The sequence below is a fragment of the Notechis scutatus genome, chromosome Z (assembly GCF_049901735.1).
Source record: "Notechis scutatus isolate UNSWTSFEM ecotype Mainland chromosome Z, rNotScu1.2, whole genome shotgun sequence".
Classification (NCBI taxonomy): Eukaryota; Metazoa; Chordata; class Lepidosauria; order Squamata; family Elapidae; genus Notechis; species Notechis scutatus.
In genome coordinates, this window is record NC_142025.1 from 17,117,636 (window position 1) to 17,138,526 (window position 20,891).

General features: G+C 37.7%; 1 protein-coding gene across 14 annotated transcripts in view; it reads left to right on the top strand.

Annotated features, from left to right (window-relative positions):
* PARD3 (par-3 family cell polarity regulator) overlaps positions 1 to 19,557 on the top strand; it is a 609,571-nt gene extending 590,014 nt beyond the window's left edge. For 5 of the 14 annotated variants that reach the window (XM_026672225.2, XM_026672227.2, XM_026672226.2 and 2 more), the window contains 2 exons: positions 10,735 to 10,862; positions 17,573 to 19,557. In XM_026672225.2, coding sequence (XP_026528010.1) covers positions 10,735 to 10,862; positions 17,573 to 17,999 — 555 coding nt within the window. In that variant the 3' untranslated portion in view covers positions 18,000 to 19,557. Of the gene's footprint in view, positions 1 to 10,029; positions 10,081 to 10,734; positions 10,863 to 12,749; positions 13,326 to 17,572 lie in introns of those variants that run through there. The other 9 variants (XM_087948426.1, XM_087948428.1, XM_087948427.1 and 6 more) reach the window with 3 other exon arrangements.
* The last annotated feature ends 1,334 nt before the right edge of the window (positions 19,558 to 20,891 follow it).

Genomic DNA, 20,891 nt, shown 5'->3' on the forward strand with positions numbered 1-20,891 from the left:
ATCGGCATGTTCAAAACTGGAAGAGAGGGAAACTTGTCCATATGCAGATTTATGCAGAACAGGCTCTGCTCCTTGCAGCTTCAAACTTTATTCTATATGGTCTCAGCAATGTTCTCAGTTAAACAAGGATGCTTTTTAGTAACATAAATTTTATTTATGTGGCAGCTGACATTGCCTAGGTATCCTAAATGAAAAGAGAGAGAGAGAGACAGAGATACTTAATTACTCTGTGGTTATGCTGACAATTTGCTAACCTCAAGTGATGGTGCTCCCACAATTTCCGAGGGCAAGCTGTTCCATTGGTTGATTGTTCTCACTGTCAGAAAGTTTCTCCTTATTTCCAGGCTAAATCTCTCCTTGTTCAGTTTCCATCCATTCTTCCTTGTCTGGCCTTCAGATACTTTGGAAAATAGCTTGACCCCTTCCTCCTCTCTGTGGCAGCCCCTCAAATATTGGAAGACTGCTATCCTGTCCCCCCTGGTCCTTCTCTTCACTAGACTAGTCATGCCCAGTTCCTGTAACTGGTCTTCATATGTTTTAGTCTCCAATCGCCTAATCATCCTGGTTGCTCTTCTCTGCACTTTTTCTAGAGTCTCAACATCTTTTTTATAATGTGGTGAACAAAACTGGATGCAATACTCTAGGTGTGGTCTTACTAAGGCTTTATAGAGTGGTATTAGTACTTCCCTTGATCTTGACTGTATCCCTCTGTTAATACAACTTAGGATTGCATTAGCTTTTTTTGCGGCGGCTGCACACTGCTGGCTCACATTTAGCTGGCTGTCCACTAAGACTCCAAGATCCCTCTCCCAGTTACTGCTATGAGCCTGGTTTCACCCAGTCTATTTGTATACTTTTGGTTTTTCTTGCCTAAGTGTAGGACTTTACTTTTCTCTATATTGAATTTCATTTTGTTAGATAGGGCCCAGTGTTCTAGTCTGTCAAGATCCATCTGGATCTTGAGCCTATCTTCTTGGGTGTTAGCTATTCCTGCCAACTTAGTATCATCTGCAAAATTGGTAAGTTCCCCTTCTATTCCCTCATCTAAGTCGTTAATGAAGATATTGAAGAGTACTGGGCCTAAGACGGAACCTTGTGGCAACCCATTGCTTACTTCCCTCCATGTAGACTTAGACCCATTAAGGACTACTCATTGAGTACGGTTTGCCAGCCAGTTGCGAATCCATCTAGTGGTGGTGCTATCTATTCCACTTTTTTCTAGCTGACAAGGAAGTAGGTTGTGGTCTACTTTATCGAATGCCTTGCTGAAATCTAAATATATTATGTCCACAGTATTTTGCTGGTCTACTAATTTAGTCACTGTGTTGAAGAATGAAATAAGATTGGTTTGGCATGATCTGTTTTTAACAAACCCGTGCTGACTGCTAGTTATTACTTTACTTGTTTCTAGATGTTGGCAGATCTGTTTTTTATTATCTTTTCCAGTATCTTCCCGGGTATTGGTCTATAGTTTCCTGGGTCTGTTTTTTTTTCTCCTTTTTTGAAGATGGGAACCAGATCAGCTCTTTTCCAGTCCTCTGGTAGTTCCCTGGTGCTCCAGGATTTTTGAAAGATATGGTGCAGTGGTTCTGAGATGACCTCTGCCAGCTCCTTTAAAACTCTGGGATATAATCCATCAGGCCTGGTGATTTGTTTTCATCAAGGTATCTGAGTTTGCAGAAAGACCTATCAGCAAATAATCCCGTAGAAGCTTGTAGTAACAGGAAAGCTATCCATAAATGTATGTCCTATGTTGTACGCCTTACATGAAATCTGAATCTTATTTCAAATTTTCAGTTTTCCTCTGGACTCCTCTTGTCCTCCTCTAGTGTTGATCTCAAATATACTGCAGTATTAAAAGTGTAGGGAATCAATAGTCTCTTACACCAGCCTCCTTAAATCAGTTCCTTAAATCAAACTTACATAGAAGAGATACAGGCTTCCTTTTAATGTTCTGTTATAAAATATCCAATGTTCCTCATAAATTAATGTAATAAAACATCCATCCACATGTTATTTTAATGGGTAAGCTATTTTGCTGTTGGCCTTGTTAGGTACAGAAAAAGAAATTAATTACACTATAAGACGAAGATCTGCTGAGGAAGCCCTGAATATGATAGTGAGGGATCTTGGGAAAATTACTGGAGAAAAATGAAGCCATTACTACTGTAGGTCACGGCCCAAATGTTGTCTATTCAAATATGAATAGTACCCATAGCAACTTTAGACAGGCAACCGTGGCATGCTTTATAAGCAATGACTGAGTGTGGGCAATTACTTAGATGACAGGTTGATTACCTCAAGAGTGGAATAATTTCTGAATTGTTGGTCAGAAGACTGACCTTTCTTTTTTTTCTCTTCCCACCCTCCAAACAATGGAGAGCTACCCCCGGAGTAATAATGCAAATTAGCTTAAAGTGTCTGAAATTGTGCTTATTATATTTATATTTATCCCGAGCTTTGGTGATTCTTTGCTCTGGAGTGCACATGTACTTTTATGTACAGCCACACTCATTTAGCGAAAGCCATGTATACTTTAAGATTAATTTTCTCCCTCTTGTGTATTTTAATCTAGATACGATCACAATACTTGGAAGGGATTAAACAATGATCTCATCCTTTTTGAGATCACACAATGTAGCTTCAGCACTGAGGAACTAAAAACCCATCTCTTAAGCAGCATATGTGACTTCAGCCTGTTGGTTTAAAATTATAAATGTGCTTCAAAATACACCTAGCAAATACCAAATAACAAAACACAAAAATGGAATTGGATATTTTACCTATAATCTTAAATACTTTCTTTAGTTTATAACTTGGGTTATAGTCTGGCTGTTGGGGAAAAAATCACCTGCACACCTGCCTGTTATCAAAGCTGGTGTATAACTTGATGGAATTAGAGAGTGTCACCAGGTATTCTTTACAATGAGAAGGTGTAGGTGGTTTAGGACATAAAGTTCTACAGAAATAAATTTACGTACATAAAAGCTATAGAGCGCGGTGTCAAACTCACATCGACACGGTGGCATCACATGATTTTTCCCCTTCGCTAAATTGGGTGTGGGCATGGCTTGCGTGTGATTCATCCGGCCTATGGGCCGGAAGTTTGACATTCCTGCTATAGAAAAAAAATTCCTCTGATTCTTGAGGAAAGTAAAGGAAGCCAACTTCCATTTGTAAAATAGCAAGGCTTCCCTGTCACTCCCCTGCAATTTTAATATGAAGATTTTGAGCTGAATTCTAACAGCAGAACAATTTATGCTGCTTCGGCCATATTTCCCAGATCTGTTGCTTGGTTATAATGGTCCTATTCAGAACATAGTGAACAAGCATTGATTATAAACAAGGTTTCATTATGACATCTTTGGCAGAATCTTGGCTGAGGGAGAATGGCACTTCCACTCCCAAAATATCTGCTGGCCCAGTAATTTGTGAATCCCTGTCTTGAAGGCAGTCAGTCCAGTAACTTTAATGAACACAAACATTCTTATTAAAAACTTTAAAATGACAGTTCCTGGAGACAGCTAGTTAGTATATTTGAAGTTGAGGGCTCAGGGCATATGTGTCTAGGGCTTCATTCTTGTTAAAATTATGATATATCTTTTTTAGTTTCTTAGACATAGGATCTTTTAAGGGTACGATACAATAATGATTCTCTAATACAGTGCCTTGTGTATAGTGGAAATAGCTTCACATGTGTTAGAGAAGAGAAATATCCTTTCTGGATACTGCTGAATTACAACTTTTGTTAACTTACTCCATTGACTATGACAAATGAGCATGCTAGGAGTTACATATCAACTATTAAGAATCCACCTTTGGCTTATACTATAGCACAGGGGTGTGAAACACCACACCCATGGCCGGATTCAGTCTGTGGGGTGCTTAGATTTGCCTGTGAGGCCACCCTGGAAACAGCAAAGGTCTGGCCCACTTGTCTCTGTCAGAGAAAATGGAGCCCGGGGAGGCCATACATGGCAGGCCTGAGCTCCATTTTCAGCCTCTTGTAGCTCTCAGCCAGCAAAAATAAAGGCTCAGGTCTCCCCATGCTCCATTTTCACTGACAGAGGGATGCAGGAGCCTGTTGCAACTGAAAACTGAGGCTCGATGAGTGACATTGGGCTGGCCATGCCCATTCTGGCCATGCCCCCTAGCCCCCCCAAAGTTAGACACAACCATGATGCAGCCTTCAATGAAATTAAGTTTGATGCTCCTGCTATAGCCGTGATGGCGAACTTATGGCACGCACGCCACAAGGGCCAACCAGAGCCATTTGTGCTGGCACGTGAGCCGCAGGCAAACTTACCTCACTGCGGATGCGTGCGCCTCACAGCTGATTTTTTTTCGGCTGGTTTGAGGCCTTTTTTGGCCTCCCAAAGGCTTGGAAAAAGCCTCTGCAAGGCTTTTCAGGATGAATTATAGGCCCATTTCGTCACTTCCTGTAATACTGGAAGTGACGAAATGGCCTATAATTCGACCTGAAAAGTCTTGCAGAGGCGTTCAAGCCTCTGGAGGTCAAAAGGCTTCAAACCAGCCGAAAATCAACTGTGAAGCGCATTTGCAGGTAAGGGGTGGCGGGAGGGGGATTGCATGTGCATGCGCAGGGGGCATGGGGAGGGATGCGTACATTGCATTCTGGATGCTGGCATTCAAGTGCGTACGCTCTGGTGCACGCACAATTTTTGGCACAGGAGCCCAAAAAGGTTAGCCACCACTGTGCTATAGCATATCTCTGATAACATCATTGAATAGGAAGTCTGTGTGGTATATTTTCTATGTGAGGGGGTTTTTCCCCTGTGCTTTTGAATCAAGGCTGATTCTTTATGACTTGCCTGGACAAGTCCCTGCAATTTTCTGGGAAAGATTTCAGAAGTGGTTTGTGATTGCCTTCTTTCAAGGGCTGTGAGAAGGTGACTGGCCAAGGTCACCCAGTGGCTTTGTATGTCAAGTAGAACTAGAATTCATGGTCTTCCAATTTCTAGCCTGATACCTTAACTGCTATACTACATTGCTTTTCTTTGGGTGTGCATTAGATCCTCTCACTTTCACTATTAGTGATAATATTTCCTAAATACTCAGAAATTGTTTTAACTATCTGTCAGCCCTCCTATAGGCTAGGAGATTCCAGGAACATTATGTTATTGTTGAAGAACATGCTTGAAGAAAGCAAAAACAATTTTCCTGATTCATCTTATTCTAAACAAAATAAAGGCAGGATTCTTTAGAATTTCTTTTTTCACACTTGCTCCAATTTTTCAGTTGAATAATCTCTTTTCTAGGTCTCCCTACCAGAAAATTCCTTCCTCCTACTCTTAAAACCTGTTTCATACTTTTCTGAAGGTCACTTTCCTGAAGGTCAATTCCTTAAACTATTCACTCACGTTCACTATCACCTATCAGTCATTCATTCATGAATATGTATATATGTATGTGTACATGTTCAAAACATTAAATAGTTTCGATAAAGTTAGGCAATGTCATAAAGTGCACTAGATGACTTGCCAAATCCACCATGCAAATAATCATTTGTGTTCTAGAAGTGAAATCCAAATCCAAATCAACACTAACTTATATTTCCTTCTCAACTATGCTTTGTAAATCTGGGAGGGGAAGAACATTATTTGAAGCTTCTATCCCTTATTGAGATACTGATTCATATTGATTCTGTATGTCAAATAATCTTACACAACCTGGGGATTCTCCAGAATTGTGCGGACTCTTAGAATTTTCAACAGTGATCATAAGGAATCCTGGGGTGTTCAAATCCACATTTTGGAAGAACACCCAGTTTGGGCAAGATTGACATATGTTTTGATTAAAGTTGAGGCGAGAAACCTGTTCTGTTGATGTTACCAACTAGCTATATGTTAGTGTAATATGCCCACACACTTGATCCTGCTCAGAGGTGGTATTCAGCAGGTTCTGACCAGTTCTGGAGAACTGGTAGTGGACATTTTGAGTAATTCAGAAAACCAGCAAATACCACCTGTGACTGGCTCCATCCCCATCTATTCTCTGCATCCCGAGTCCCAGCTGATCGGCTGGCCTGCACAGGGGAACAGAGCTGGAAAGCAGGTTAGTGGGGTGGGGAAGGAATGGGGTTTTGCAGAAACCTTCCTCCAGGAATGGGGAGGGAATGGAGATTTTACAATATACTTCCCCTGCCATCAAGCCACACCCACAGAACCAGTAGTAAAAAAATTTGAATCCCACCACTGGTCCTGCTGAAGAATTACAAGAAATTAGCTAAGGGAAAGGGTTTATTTGAGCAAATTTCATTTAGATTTACCAGGATAAGGTCTTTTCAATATACTATTAAGCTTTCTGAAGGTTCTGCACATCTTTCATTCTTAACCATTGTCATATTGGGAGTTGTCTTGCCATAGAATAGCCTGAGGGCCAAATTTGTGTTCTAAATTATATTGCGTATTCTACGATATGTAATTATTACTCTTGATAATTTACAAATAAAACAAAACAAAATCTGCTACTTTAAGGATGACACTGCCGAAGATATATTTTAGAGGAACTATTCCAAAAATTGATCCTTGTGCTCGTAAGAAATCCTAATTTTGTTAATGTCTTTTTGTCACCGATAGAATTTATTCATATAGACGTGTGACATCTTAAAGATTAATAGAGCCACTGTGACATCAGCCTTCATAGTTTGCAGACCTTTTCATAAAGTGCAATCTGGATTCCATTTACAGCATTGTCTAGCTCTAAATTACACTGATTGAGCACAGTTTTTTAATATTTCTTTTGCAAATAATTAATAAAGGGATATAGCTCTATTTCAACAAGATCTTTCTGAAAATCCTGAATGCTTGTAATTTTAATCTTATATATGCCCTTTGCATAACGAAGAAACATTTTCTTGTAATTCTTTATTTCCTTATCATATTTAGAGAAAGTATATTTCATAATATCTTAAATTACATTTCATATTGCAGAAAATATTAACCTAATGCTGAGTTCTTAAAAACAAATTCCTTAAATGATTTATATGTTAAAGGTTTAGGATGTCAGCATTCCTACAAAGCATCATTTTCTCCTGAGCTTTCATCAAGAAAAGTTCAAATGATAGATACACTTAAGTTTCACGATTAAAGATACAAACTTCTGTACATTTAGATAAGGTGTATTTATAGCAGCTTTGACTGTTATTTAATTTAAAAGATCAACAGTTATCATACATCTCCACATAGACAAGGGCAAAATCCCCTGCAATTAACAGGGTTAAGGCAGAGCCAGCTTTGTTTGATAGCTTTAAAGAATTATGATAATTATACTTCACCTTGTACTGCCCTGTTTGTGCAGGTGTTAAGATGTTTGGGAGTTATACTCTGAGCAAACAATTTGTACAGGGAACTATATTTTACCATCTGATGAAAAGGCTAGTTTTTATATCTGTGGTAAATATTGTTGCCAGGCTTAAACATTGTATATAGATATGATATAAAATGAATATGAATGTACTGAAAATGCATTTAGAAAATCCCTAGTTTGGGCATATTGGTTCATTTTGTATATAGAGTTTCATGTCAGCTATGAAGCCATTTTTCAAATCCTTTGGGAATTAAATGCAGACAAGATTGTGATCATGTTATTTTTCTTGCCCAGAATTTATCTTCTTACTTGCCACTTTGTGCCATGAATGCCCTATCAAGATTGCTTACCCATTGTTGTTCATGTTCTTATTATTTCTTCATCAAGGAAAAACACAATACAAACAAACAAAAATAATCACATCTTTGACTAATATTCTTTGGAATTCAAGTTCCAGCCAAAAGCTTAAAGTAACATTGCAAGACACAATATTTTTTTAAAATCTACAGTTCATATAGCAAACATATTTAGCTCCTGTAATTTTTGTTATTTTTGTGACCAGCTAAGGCTAAGTGAATTATTCTGACACCTTTTTAATACAATTAATAAAAAATTGGTCTGGAGTATGGTGGGCAGTAGAGATCAATATCTGGAAGTCATTTGCTGACACAAATATGTAAAAGTTAGATTTGGAATGCAAAAGTTGTAAAGAATATGAATTAACAAATAACTGGTGACATTGGAAAATAGATATGTGTCTACAAAAATCAAAGAAAGGTAATAGATGAAAATGAAGATAGTCTAATCTTCTGAAGTAGAGTTGATGACTTGTAGGTAAACTTGCAGGATTTATTTTGAATGAAAATATATATCAGAAAGTATGTATTGGTATATTTGTTTTTGTTGGCGGAGGGCTGCAGGAGGACATTGGGGGCGAAAACAGAGCGTGGCAGGGCCACACATATCTCCGAGTTCTGTTTTCGCTGGCAGAGGCACCAAGAGCTGGTCCTTTGCTGTTTCCAGGGTGGTCCCATGGGCCAGATCTAAGCACCCTGTGGGCTGGATCCAGCCCATGGGCCTTGAGTTTGACACCCCTGGTATAGAGGAAAGTATAATTTTGTGCATTGGTGATAGGTGCATGTAGCAGCAAGTGAGACTAGAAGAAATAGAAATCAGTTTTGGAAAAATTGTGCTACATTCTGAATGGATATGATTCAGATTTTTTTAAAAAAATATGGAAAATTAAAAGCGTTCTTTTTTGAGAGGGAAGCTGTTTAATAGACTTTAAGGAATGGTAATCATGCTAATCAATAAGAGGGTGTTAAGATTAAAAATGGAAGCATATGAATTTATGTCTTCCTGAATCATAAAGCTTCTTTTAAGGCAGTGGTGATGAACCTTTTCAACACCGAGTGCTGAAATGAGAGCACACACATACACTGGAAACCAGAAGAGCAGCTCCTTGGTGCACCGCATAGGACCGCCAGAAATCAGAACCTCAGCTTTCTGGCATGCGCATGCGCACCAGCCGCCTGGTATTCCAGTTTTTAATGTGCATGCGTGAGCGAAGAGCATGCTGGGAAGCTGCTGTTCCAGTTTCCAGTGTTCCTACATGCGTGAAGACCAGCTGGCCAGCATTCATGCGCACACCAGAACCCGGAAGAGCAATGGGCAACAGCTGGCATGCCCGGAGAGATGGCTCTGCATGCCACAGGTTCGCCATCACGGTTCTGAGACATTAAAGTAGTTGTTTGTATGCTGATATCCAACATTTCTTCCCTTGTAAAATATGTGTGCAATTGTCTTGACTCAATACTGAACTGACCCCAAATCTGATAGGGTGCATTCTCATATCACAAAATTGTCCCCTGTGAAAGGTGCCAATTACTTATTTTGAGTGCAACAGACCAGCACTGACATTAAGGCATCGTAACCCCAGATTGGTGGTTTAACCTGTCCAAAGTCAATGGGATTCCATTCTTATATAAAATATACATAAAATATCTCTTACTAACAGAGATAAAGCTCTTATATTCATCTGAAAACATTGCTGAATCAAAAAAAAAAAATTATTCAAGCATCCATATTTTAATAATAAGAGAGGAAATATCTTTTAAACAAATTTTCAGTGCTGAACCTTTTTAGTCACAGATTTATTTTTTTTAAATCGACAGCGAAGTTTATGTTAACCTATGATAAGTGAATCTACTTCATAAATATGAACTGAAGATTTTATGGTTCAGATTAGTCTTTGACTTTGAACAGGATGTGATATGTTCTCCATTTTTAATTGTTCATATTTTCTTTCAAGTGTCTTAATTAACAATGCCAAAATACAATTAAGCAAAAAAAAATTACATATTTTAAGTCAGAAGTCTCCAAACTTGGCAACTTTAAGACTTGAGGACTTCAATTCCCAGAATTCTTCAGCCACTGTAGCTGGCTAAGAAATTCTGGGAGTTGAAGCCCACAAATCTTAAAGTTGCCAAGTTTGGGGACCCCTGTTTTAAGTGGTTGGATGGAGGGAAATCCAATATCAGCAACTTTGAGTTATATCATCTCTTCCCAATATGGCCCTCTGTGATCTTAGGACTGCAAATAAACTACCCTAATTTTTTTCTCTTTTTGCAAGGAAATGCATTTGTTTCCTCTTCCTCATCTTTCACATTTTCTTTTGCTTTTCCCCTTTTCTCCAACCAGAGGCATACACAGAATCCAATAGCAAGAGGAGTGATGCAGAAGACCAGGGATGTACGTCATTAGGAAAGTTTGCATGCCCAAGAGGTTCAGTAGGGTAAAATTAAATGTATATCCCCAGGGGACTGAAGCTTCTCTATTGCTCTGGAGAAACTTCAAAGAAGACCAGAAGAAAATGCAGATGGCAGTAGTTATTTTAGCATTCAATATTTCATTTGCAGAAGTCTGCATTTAAATGTATCCCTGAAGAAAGAGACAATGTCATCAGTGTAAATTCGAATCTTTCTAGATGATTGCAGAAATGATAAGAGAGCCTTATTATAGCAAAAGTAAAAGGTAAAGGTTTCCCCTGTCCAGTCATGTCTGACTCTATGGGGCAGTAGTCATCTCCATTTCTTAGCGGAGGAAGTCAGTGTTATCTGAAGACACTTCCATGGTCATGTGGCCAGCGTAACTATATGCCGAAATCCATGGAACATTGTTACTTTCCCACCAAAGTGGTACCTATTTATCTACTTGAATTTGCATGCTTTTGTTTTGGTGAGCTGGCAAGAGCTGGGGGAACTCACTGGAGCTCACCCCATCCTGCGGTACTTGGGTCTTGAACTGTCAAATCTACTAGTCCTCAAGCCCAGGGTCTTAACTGCTAGGCCACCAAACCTGTTCTTACTTTCGAACTATTAACAATATTTGTTTTTCATTTCCTAGCCCAATTCAAAGACCTATTCACAGAGTGGCAGACATTCTGTATCAGTAGAAGTTCAAATGCAGAAACAACGGCAAGAGGAGAGAGAGAGTTTCCAGCAGGCTCAGAGGCAATACAGTTCATTACCCAGGTATGGCATGTATCAAAAACTTTTTAGCCAACTAATAACAGTTTCTTCAGAAGGAAATGCAGGCAGTCCTTGACTATCAACAGTTCCTTTAGTGAAAATTCAAAGTTAAAATGGCATTTTTAAAAAGTGACTTATAATAACCATTTTTCACACTTCCGACCATTGTACCCTTCCCATGGTCATGTGATTAAAATTCAAATGCTTGACAACTAAAGTCATGTTTATGACAGTTGCAGTGTCCCGGGGTTATGTGATCAGCTTTTGTGACCCTTTGTGATGAACAAAATCAACGGGGAAGCCAGATTCACTTAACAATATGACTAATTTAACAATTGCAATGATCCACTTAACAACTGTGCAAGAAAGGTCATAAATGGGGCAAAACTCACTTAACAAATGTTTCACTTAGCAACATAAATTTTGGGCTCTCTTGTGGTCATAAGTCAAGGACTGCCTGTAAACCTTTATGGTGATATGCCTTCTTTGTTCAGAAGAACCTCTGGTGGGGCTAAATTTGATCTGGGATAAAATGAAGGGGTAGAGCAAGACTGCAGTGCAATTTGACAAGGAATGGGCCAAATTTTGATGCTAGCAACTGTATTTGGAATTCTGAGACTGGGGAGAGGCAATTTGCTTACTCAAAAATCAATTTTTGGAATTGACATCTTGATACCATTTCAACCAATCTTTCTTACTTACTTTGTGAGGACCTTTCTACAGATCTTCTAATGCAGGGGTCCCCAACCGCCGGTCCGCGGACCGGGCCAGCGGAACAAGCCTTACCGGGCCGCTGGTTGCTGGGCGCCGCCATCTTTTTTGGTAAAAAGCGCTTCTGGTGAGCTTTTCGGGTAGAAAGCTCACCGGGCGCTGTTTGTCATAAAGATGGCGGCACCAGCGCTTCGGTGAGCTTTTCGGGTGAAAGCCATTTCTACCCGAAAAAGCTCACCAGAAGTGCTGGCGCCGCCATCTTTTATGACGAACAGCGCTTCGGTGACGCCACCGGAAGCGCCTTTTCGTCATAAAAGATGGCGGCGCCCAGCTGACGCCGATACCGGGCCGCGGCGCCCAGCTGATGTCGGAACCGGGCCGCGGCGTCGAAAAGGTTGGGGATCCCTGTTCTAATGAACATACATATAGCTCAGGAGAAGAACTTGAAGCATGTTCACTTCATTTTATAAAATCTCCCTGTCCATTAATTTTATAGAAGGTGCAACCCTGAAACAAATTAGAATTGGTTTTATAATAAGAGAATCAGGCTAGTCAGATATACAATATGCACTTGCATGCAGTATTTCTGAACTAATCTTTAAAAAATTGCTTAGAATATACCAGGAAATGAAACTGATTTTTTTGCAGCTTCATTTTATCTAGCCTGGTATTCTCCTGCTAAATTGAATCACAATTCCTATTGTGTGAAATTAGCATGACTTGGTCTGTGAGGTAAAATAAAGTTGTAGTATAACATTTCTGAAGGTACCTGCTTGAGGAAAAAGCTACAGGTCATAGAAAATAATATAGCTCATGGAAAAGTCTGAAACTCCAAATGTATAAGGCTTGTATAATTCAAGAAATCAAAAGAAGTATTAATTTAAGAATACTTGTAGCAGTAATAACCGCTTACTTATATTGCTGATAACATTTTGGATGATAGTACAGATGCGTGCACTAGAAGAATGAACTGGACAAATAAATTGTATGCAAAAATGTATTGTTTGTTGCAGTATTCAAATGCTGTCTATAAATATTTGGAATTGAAGACATATGCACAGAGTGCAGCATGCGGTTCAAAAGGCCAGTATGGTGAAATAGTTAAGGCACCAGGCTAGAAATCAGAAGATTGTGATTTCTGCCAACTGGAATGACTTTGGGCCATTGTTTCTTTCTCAGCTTTAGGAAAAAGTGAATAATCCAAACATCTTGCCAAGAAAACTGCAAGGACTTTTCCAGACAGTTGCCAGGAATCCAAATTGACTCAAAGGCACCAAAAACAAAACAAAACAAAACAATCCTCAACATATAGTCCTCAGTTCATAACAGAGATGAATTTCAAAAGGAAAATGATTTTGCTTGCAGCTACTGTATATCTTGGATTCGTATATAAGGCCTTCAACACATTTGGTGAATGATTTGAACTGCCCAGTTAGATGAGTCCAATCATATAAGATTCAAAAACAAGCAGTTCAGGGAGAAACAAAAGGCTATAGTTAAAAAAAAAAAGTGAAGATAGCAACCACTGTGATGCTATTAAAAAAAACAATTGATTGCAACATCTTAGTTTCCATTTTGACTTTTTGGGCCATCTTCTCTGAGGATCCCTGACAGTTTCTAAATAGACTGGAGAACACAATTTACAAATAAATCATAGTTCCTTAGAAAAACGGATTTATATATGAGAAAAGTTTTCATCTAAACATGGTATAATGAATGATTGTTTTTATAAGAATCAAAAGAAATGTGTCCACAGGGTAGAATCTGGTCACTCTTTGTTATTTCTTTTTGTGCTCTGTAAAATGGAAAAATAATTGAGAAAAGCCTACATTTATTCACTTTTCCTTCATTAGATGTAGCAACAGTAGTCCTACAGATGTTACTTAACCACAATTCACTTTGTGACTTTGTATAGATTGGGAATAAGGGAACTGTAGTTTACAAGATTTGAAAGACCGCAGGATCCCTACTTAATCTTGTATGGGACCAAATGATTACAGAATGCTCATGAATGGCTCCACTTCCATTTGGAGGAAAATAGAGTGCCATAGGGTTTTGTCTGGTTTTTTTTTAACCATTCAGCATTTTTGTACAACTGACAAAACTGAGATGAAGAAGGCTGGAAAGAGTAGGATAGTATTTAACAAGGAGGACTATACAGTTTTGCACTTAGGTAAGTCAAAATATGAGGCCAAAAGTACGATGGGCAAGACCTGATAGACGTAAAAGGGATCTGAGTGTCCTTGTCAATCACAGGTTCAATATAAGCCAGCAATGTAGTGCTGTTGATTAAAAGACAAGTAATACCCTAGGTTGCATGGACTGGATCATAGAGTCCAAATTACAGGAAGTGTTTATTTCACTCTACCCTGGGTTGGTCAGGCCCCATTTGGAGTAGTTCATTCAATTCCGTTAACTGTCAATTCTGAAGCAAATTCCAGGATGGCTACCAAGATAGTGAAGGATCTGAAAAGCAAACCACATTTTCAGAGTACTTGGAAATAAACAGGTGTGATGTGTTTGTGTTTTAATCTGTAAAACACGTAGTGCTTTGTTTCATCTATTAATTTCCAAGTGTTACCAAATAACCTTTGAAAAGATTCAGAAGATACACTCAGTTCAGAACAAAACATTAATTCAAGCTCTGTATTACCAACTATATATGCACAAACAAATTCATAAGTACTGCACTATATCCAGGCATTTATAAATATAATTGGTATTCATAATTCATAACTTATCTTTCTATCTGCTGATCAAATTTTATAAATAGACTAGCCAATTTTGAACCCCCTTGAACAAGAAGGATATCCAATTAATTTTTGTCATTTTAAGTCCAAAACTCCTTAAAGTCACATTCAGCTGCAAGCTGCAACATGTTATTCAGAAACTTTTTTTAAAGGTATCTTAGAATCTTTGGCAGCATTATATATTCAGAGGGCTCATTCAGTTTACCGTAAGCCATTTCACGAAGAGATGCAGAAGTGTTGTTATTCTACGAGGCTTATCTAAACTTAAAGAAAAGGACTTGAAATGTAAGAATGAAATTCACATTAGATATGAAAGACAAACACTTCACAATCTCATTGTGTTACATGCAGGTGCACAGAAATTATTATACCAGCTTATATGGATAGAAAAACAAGGCTACTGCAATTGTAACAGATCACTAGCAAAATATTTTGCACAAAAAGAAGAAAATAGTATAGATTACCTGCTATTCTTCTTAGCATTATCAAAGGACTCAAACTTATCTAATATCAGAGCACTTGGCAACAACACTTCTCTTTATTATCCATCCTTTATTTCTCTCTCTCATTTTAAGGGGGGGGGGAAGGTTGCATAATCTCAGGTACAAACAGCATTGGGAAAAGGACACTTGGCCTTTGGGTTCACTGGTAACCAATTAAAAGGCTCAAAAGCAGATAAACCTAACTGTCCTGTTCAGTTAGGAGCATCTAGATCAAGGATTTTCAAACTTGGCAAGTTTAAGACTTGTGGACTTCAACTTCCAGAATTCCTGAGCTAACATGACTGGAGAAGGAATTCTGGGAGTTGAAGTCCACAAGTTTTGAAGATGTCAAGTTTGAAGACCCCTGATCAAGATCAGAGGTCCCCAAACTTGGCAACTTTAAGACTTAGGGACTTCAGCTCCCAGAATTCTCCAGCCAGCAGAGAATTCTGGGAGTTGAAGTCCACAAGTCTTAAAGCTGCCAAGTTTGGAGACCTCCGATCTAGATGAACTGTTAGACCGTTGTTTCAGACAGCATTCAGATAAATAATAATGGAATGTGGGTTGAAATACTCACTTTTGTATCTGGATGGGAGAGACCACTGGGTATGATCAAAAAAGTCAAGATGGCCACCACAAAAAAGCTCAGCCTGTCTTTTTATGTGTGATCACTTATCACTTATGATTACCACCTTGCCTTTTTATTTTTTTAACTCTTGCACCAAAGATACTCCTGCTTCTGGGATTGTTTGTGCTCTACGTCGTTCCTACTATTTGGCTGCTATTTATTTAAACGTGTTCTCTCCATGGCTGATTCCATTTGCAAGTGCTTAAAACAGTTCACATTAAACGTGTATGCCTTTTTAAAAAAAATACCTGTTTTTAATACATGGAACTTGTAGATACTTTTCATAACTCCACCTTTTTGCAACCAGTTCAGCTGAATGCCATTTGTTTTTTGGATGCTCACTTCCTTAGTCTAGTCATTGATGTATGTACTTTTCTTTCATGTACACAATTTTGAAAGCATTTTTCAGTTGCATCACTTAATGGGTTCAGGGCACACAAATTGGGTTAAGCGCTCGTTAAAATGCAAATTAAATGAATTTCTCCCCTGTCACTTTCTTGGATGCCATAAATGGCCTCCTTCTTGCAAAACACAGGTTCTTCTTATTATAGTAAGACATCACCATGGTAAAGGTGATATGATAGACATAAATAGGGTTTCCAGTTGTGATCAATCATTTGGGTAATGCTTCAGGTGTTGAATATATTGTAAACCATTTTTATTGGAAGTGGTTGAATTTGCAGGCCAAGAAAAAAGACTGGTTACCAGAGTCAATGATTCTGTGCACACTACTGTCCCAGTTTGTGGCCCCTTTTAAGGTGTCTGAAGGTTCTAATTATTGTAACCATAGTACTCACAAACTTTTACACTGAAGAATAGCTGGTTGTGTTAAACAAGCCAGACTAGGCAGACATACTAGGTAGAAGAAGAAAGAATAAAAATCACCATTTCACAAGAATCTAACATAATAGAATTATCAGGTCAGTGTTCTTCTAAGATGCACTCATTCTATCCAATGCTATTTGCTGTTAATCATTATCATATTCCAGTTTAGATTTTCCAGATTCAGCCTATTATAACAACATGCAGACGCTGACTAGAAAATACCTTAATTGTAAAAATCTGGCTATTTATATGAAACTTGGAACAAAAAAAAAAAGTACAGAGAAAGCTGCTGCATCATTACAAAGCCCACTATTTTGCTTTTACTGGGGAAACAAGTGGAGATGATCTCCTCTTTGCTGTTCCCCTGCAACTGTTATTTGAAGGCATGCTGAATCTAGCTCTAATACTATCTTCAAGACATTGATAATCCTCTATGACATGAATTTATCTCATTCCATTTTAAAAATCCAATTGACTAGGCATTGACTAAGGATTAGGGTTATTCACTCTATGGGGTAATATTTTTCTTTTCTATGCACAACCAGACATTTAGATTCTTCTAGATTTGGATATTGTGATAACTAGAAAGGAAAGACAAGGGAAAGGAAAATGTTGATTGGTATCCACACAATATGAAATGGTATATGAATTTAATAAAGGAAAGAAAAAAATTGGAACAAAAGCGTATTCTGCTGGTCTCATATGTTGAAGTCCTAACAATCTCAGTATTAGAATGTAATCACTGTAAGGAAATATACAAGGTATAAATAGTTAAATGCTTAGCATTACTTTTATAAACAACAAAAACAAACTGGTCCTCTACTGATCATCAATTTATGTCATATTGATTTGGTACAGTCTTTTTGTTCCAGTATATTGAACTCATTTTGGGATGGCTTTCTTGGCAATAATGCTTAAACAATAGAACTCATTCCAGAGTAAGATTAATTTTGTAGTTTGGATTGTAAAAAATAAAGAAAGAGCCTCTAGTTGAGATCGGTAGAACTAAAACATGGGAAATATTTGTGACTATAATATTTCCACATTGGCCAATAGATATTTCCTGAGTTATTTCCACCAGTTAAACAGCTCTTCCATGTTGTGTCCATCTACCCATTGGAGCTAAACACATATTTGTGGTTCATTTGTGTTATTACTGGTATTGTTTGAGGTCATATAGAATAAAGGCCTCACTCAAGACAGAATGAGTGCAACTTAACCTAAAACAGAGCTTTATAAGAGTAATATATACATTTGAAATGCAAGTAACCCTTTTTACAAAAGTATATATATATATATATATATTTCTATTTTTAGACAAAGTCGGAAAAATGCCAGCTCTGTATCTCAAGATTCTTGGGAACAGAACTATCTTCCTGGTGAAGGTTTTCAAAGTGCCAAAGACAACCCTCGGTACTCCAGTTACCAAGGCTCTAGGAACGGCTACCTGGGGGGCCACGGCTTCAATGCTCGCGTCTTGCTTGAAACCCAAGAGCTCCTCCGTCAGGAACACCGGCGGAGAGAGCAGCAGCTGAAAAAAAAGACTTCTTCTGAAGGGCCCAACAACTATGAGTCCCATAAGAAAGCTCAGGACCCTAATTATGCCACTCCCAAAGGTCCTTTCAGGCATGATGTACCACCTTCACCATCTCAGGTTGCGAGGCTGAACCGATTACAAACACCAGAAAAGGGAAAACCTTTTTATTCTTTAGTTGAAGAAAAAGGGCAGCGGCCCATGCAATAAAAGAAATTTTCACATGGATTACAGAACTCCATGTTTCAAATGGAGGGGACTCTTTATTTTGTTTTTCAGTGCCTTTAGCAAGATGGACAATGAATTGGAAGGCCTTATATATATACATAATTTTTTTTTGTCATTATGTTTCAAGTGTTATATCCACAAAAAGATTATCCATTATTTGACAATCATATTTGAGGCAAGCGATGAGTCTTGGCTATCAAGTATCCTAGCCAATCTTTATTATCATTAACTCCTCACCAAGTTACACCATTAGTGTTGTTCAAAGAGATACCATTCTAGCATATAGCATTGATTATTTTCTAATTTAAAATCCATTGCCATATTTTGTTTATCTCCCTTAGCTTGAGGAAAGCAAGTACCTATCAGTTATAAGCAGCGAGCCAGGAATCTACTTTACTCTAGTTCTTGTTGTTTCCTTTCTGATCATTATTTAAATGTCTGTTCACTAAAATACTGTTTTTCTATGACTTCATTGGTCATTCTCGAGTTCTGCACAAACTTTATGCTCATTCCTCATTCATTTATCTCAGAGATCTTGTTGCATTTGTCTCATACCTTAAACATTATATACCTTATGTTATTATGAGACATTGTATTTATAATTTACATCAGCTAATGGTGGGGAGAAGGAGTGTGTTGTTTGTGGAATGGTGAATTTCTCCAGATTGGTTTAGTAAGTGTTTTTGTTTTTTATTAACTGTTCCCATTCCCATTATGTACAATTTCATCCCCTCACCCGAATTATAGATAAACCATTGCTCAGATATTCCATACTTCCTAATAATTTAATTTCTCATTATTTTGTTAGAAGGAAGAAATGCAGTACAAAATAAAATGAAAATCTATTTTTTTGAATTAAAACTAGCTTTTGTAAACCTGTCTTTTTGACAGTTTGTAAAATCCTGTGGACAATTGTGCTATGGTTCCATGTTGCTATATTTTGCCTCTTTGAACAATATTTGGAATCAACCAATAAAATATAAAATAAGACAGAAATGTGAAAAAATTGATATTCTACATCATGAAAATACATTGGTGTTAAAAAAAATTGGAGAAGAAAAAGAGCCGTGAGGATATATTTTCAGTGCATTTGAGTATACATAATTTTCCTTTGCAACAGTTTAATTTTGTGTTTGAGGGTCTGAACATTCATCTATTGTTTTATGAGTGCCTGAAGTGTAAAAGGCTTGAGATTAAAAACTAAGAATATCATACTTAAATGAACAAAAAACATAAACTGTGTGTTACTGTATGATTGTTAATTTGTCTTTTTTTTTTTAAAAAAAAAAAAAAAGGAAGAAACCTGGCCCGTATTACTTTTGCTACAAAGAATACTTTACTTTTGCTGTTTCAAGAATATATGTGAATGTTCAGTATATTCCAACAGTGTCTTCTGTACCTGTTTGCTAATTTTGTTTGTTAATATACTCAAGTGTTAAAGATTTGTTACTAATGTAAGCACAGTGACATCTGTCAAAAATGGCTCTTTTTCACATAGCACTGGGGGATATGGTGTAAATACAGAAATTTAGAATAAAAACACTGTTTGTGTCTTCATTTCAACATTTCTTTTGAAGTTTCAGAAATTCCAGACATCGTTACTTGATTTTTTTAAAAAAAAAAAAACACTTTACAGATGTTCTTTTATCATGTTTCCACAGACTTAAATTTCCCTTTCTTTAACCAATTATAGAAATAACTTACAAGAATGGGAAAAAAAGAATGCCTTGTATTTGTATTAAAGGCTTTCCAAGAAGAAAGGCAAAAAAAAAAGAGGAGGAAGAACATAATATGAATACAGATGTTGATCAAATCTGAAATACTGATAGCCTTGTTATGCTGCATTGGTTGTCTCGTTTGAGCAGGTTCAACTACAGTTGGTCCTCGATTTTTAACAGGTCACTTAGTGACCAAAGTTATAATGGCTCTGAAAAAAGTGACCTATGACCATTTTTCCACACTTAACAACTCTTGCCGCTTCCTCATGGTCACATGATCAAAATTCAGACACTTAGCAACTGATTCATATTTATGAGGGTTGAAGAATCCTAAGAGTTATCTGACTCTGTCCTTTGGACATGCAAAGTCAACAGAAAGGCAAGATTGACTTAACAGCCATATTACTAATTTAACTATGGCAGTGATTCACTTAACAGCTGTTGCAAGAAAGGTCATAAATGGGCAAAAACCCACTTAACAACAAAACAGAAATGTTGGGCTCAATTGTGATTGTAGAGAACTGTGGTGGAGCAGTGGTTAGAATGCAGTACTGCAGGCTACTGCTGGTGGCTGCTGGCTGCCTGCAATTTAGGAGTTCAAATCTCACCAGGTTCAAGGTTGACTCAGCCATCCATCCTTCTAAGGTGGGTAAAATTAAGACGTAGATACTTGGGGGCAATATGTTGACTCTATAAACCTCTTAGAGCGGGTTGTAAAAGCACTGTGAAACAGTATACAAGTCTAAGTGCTGTTGCTATTGCTAAATTGAGGACTACCTGTATTTAGCAGTTTTTGTTCAGTTTACAACCAGCCGCAGTTATGTAAAGGCATCCCTTGCAGGGACTGGTGCTTCTGCAAAAGGATGGTATGGGCTAGTGGATATGATTTTTTTCCACAAAAAAACATAGCTTCCTTTCAAAATTGCTATAATCCTAAAAGTCATACTAACCATTTTTCCACCAACAGACTTGGCAACCTGGATATACCATAGTAACTCATCCCAGATGGATTGTAAATTATCCAATGGTTGCAAGCAAATCATGAGATCAGGGTGTGGGAATCCTCAATTAATTTTATGACCAGTGCTGTTTTTTTTTAAAGGATTTTGCCATAGTTATGGTTCTCCCTTAAAAACCAGCTATTCCTTTGAGTCAA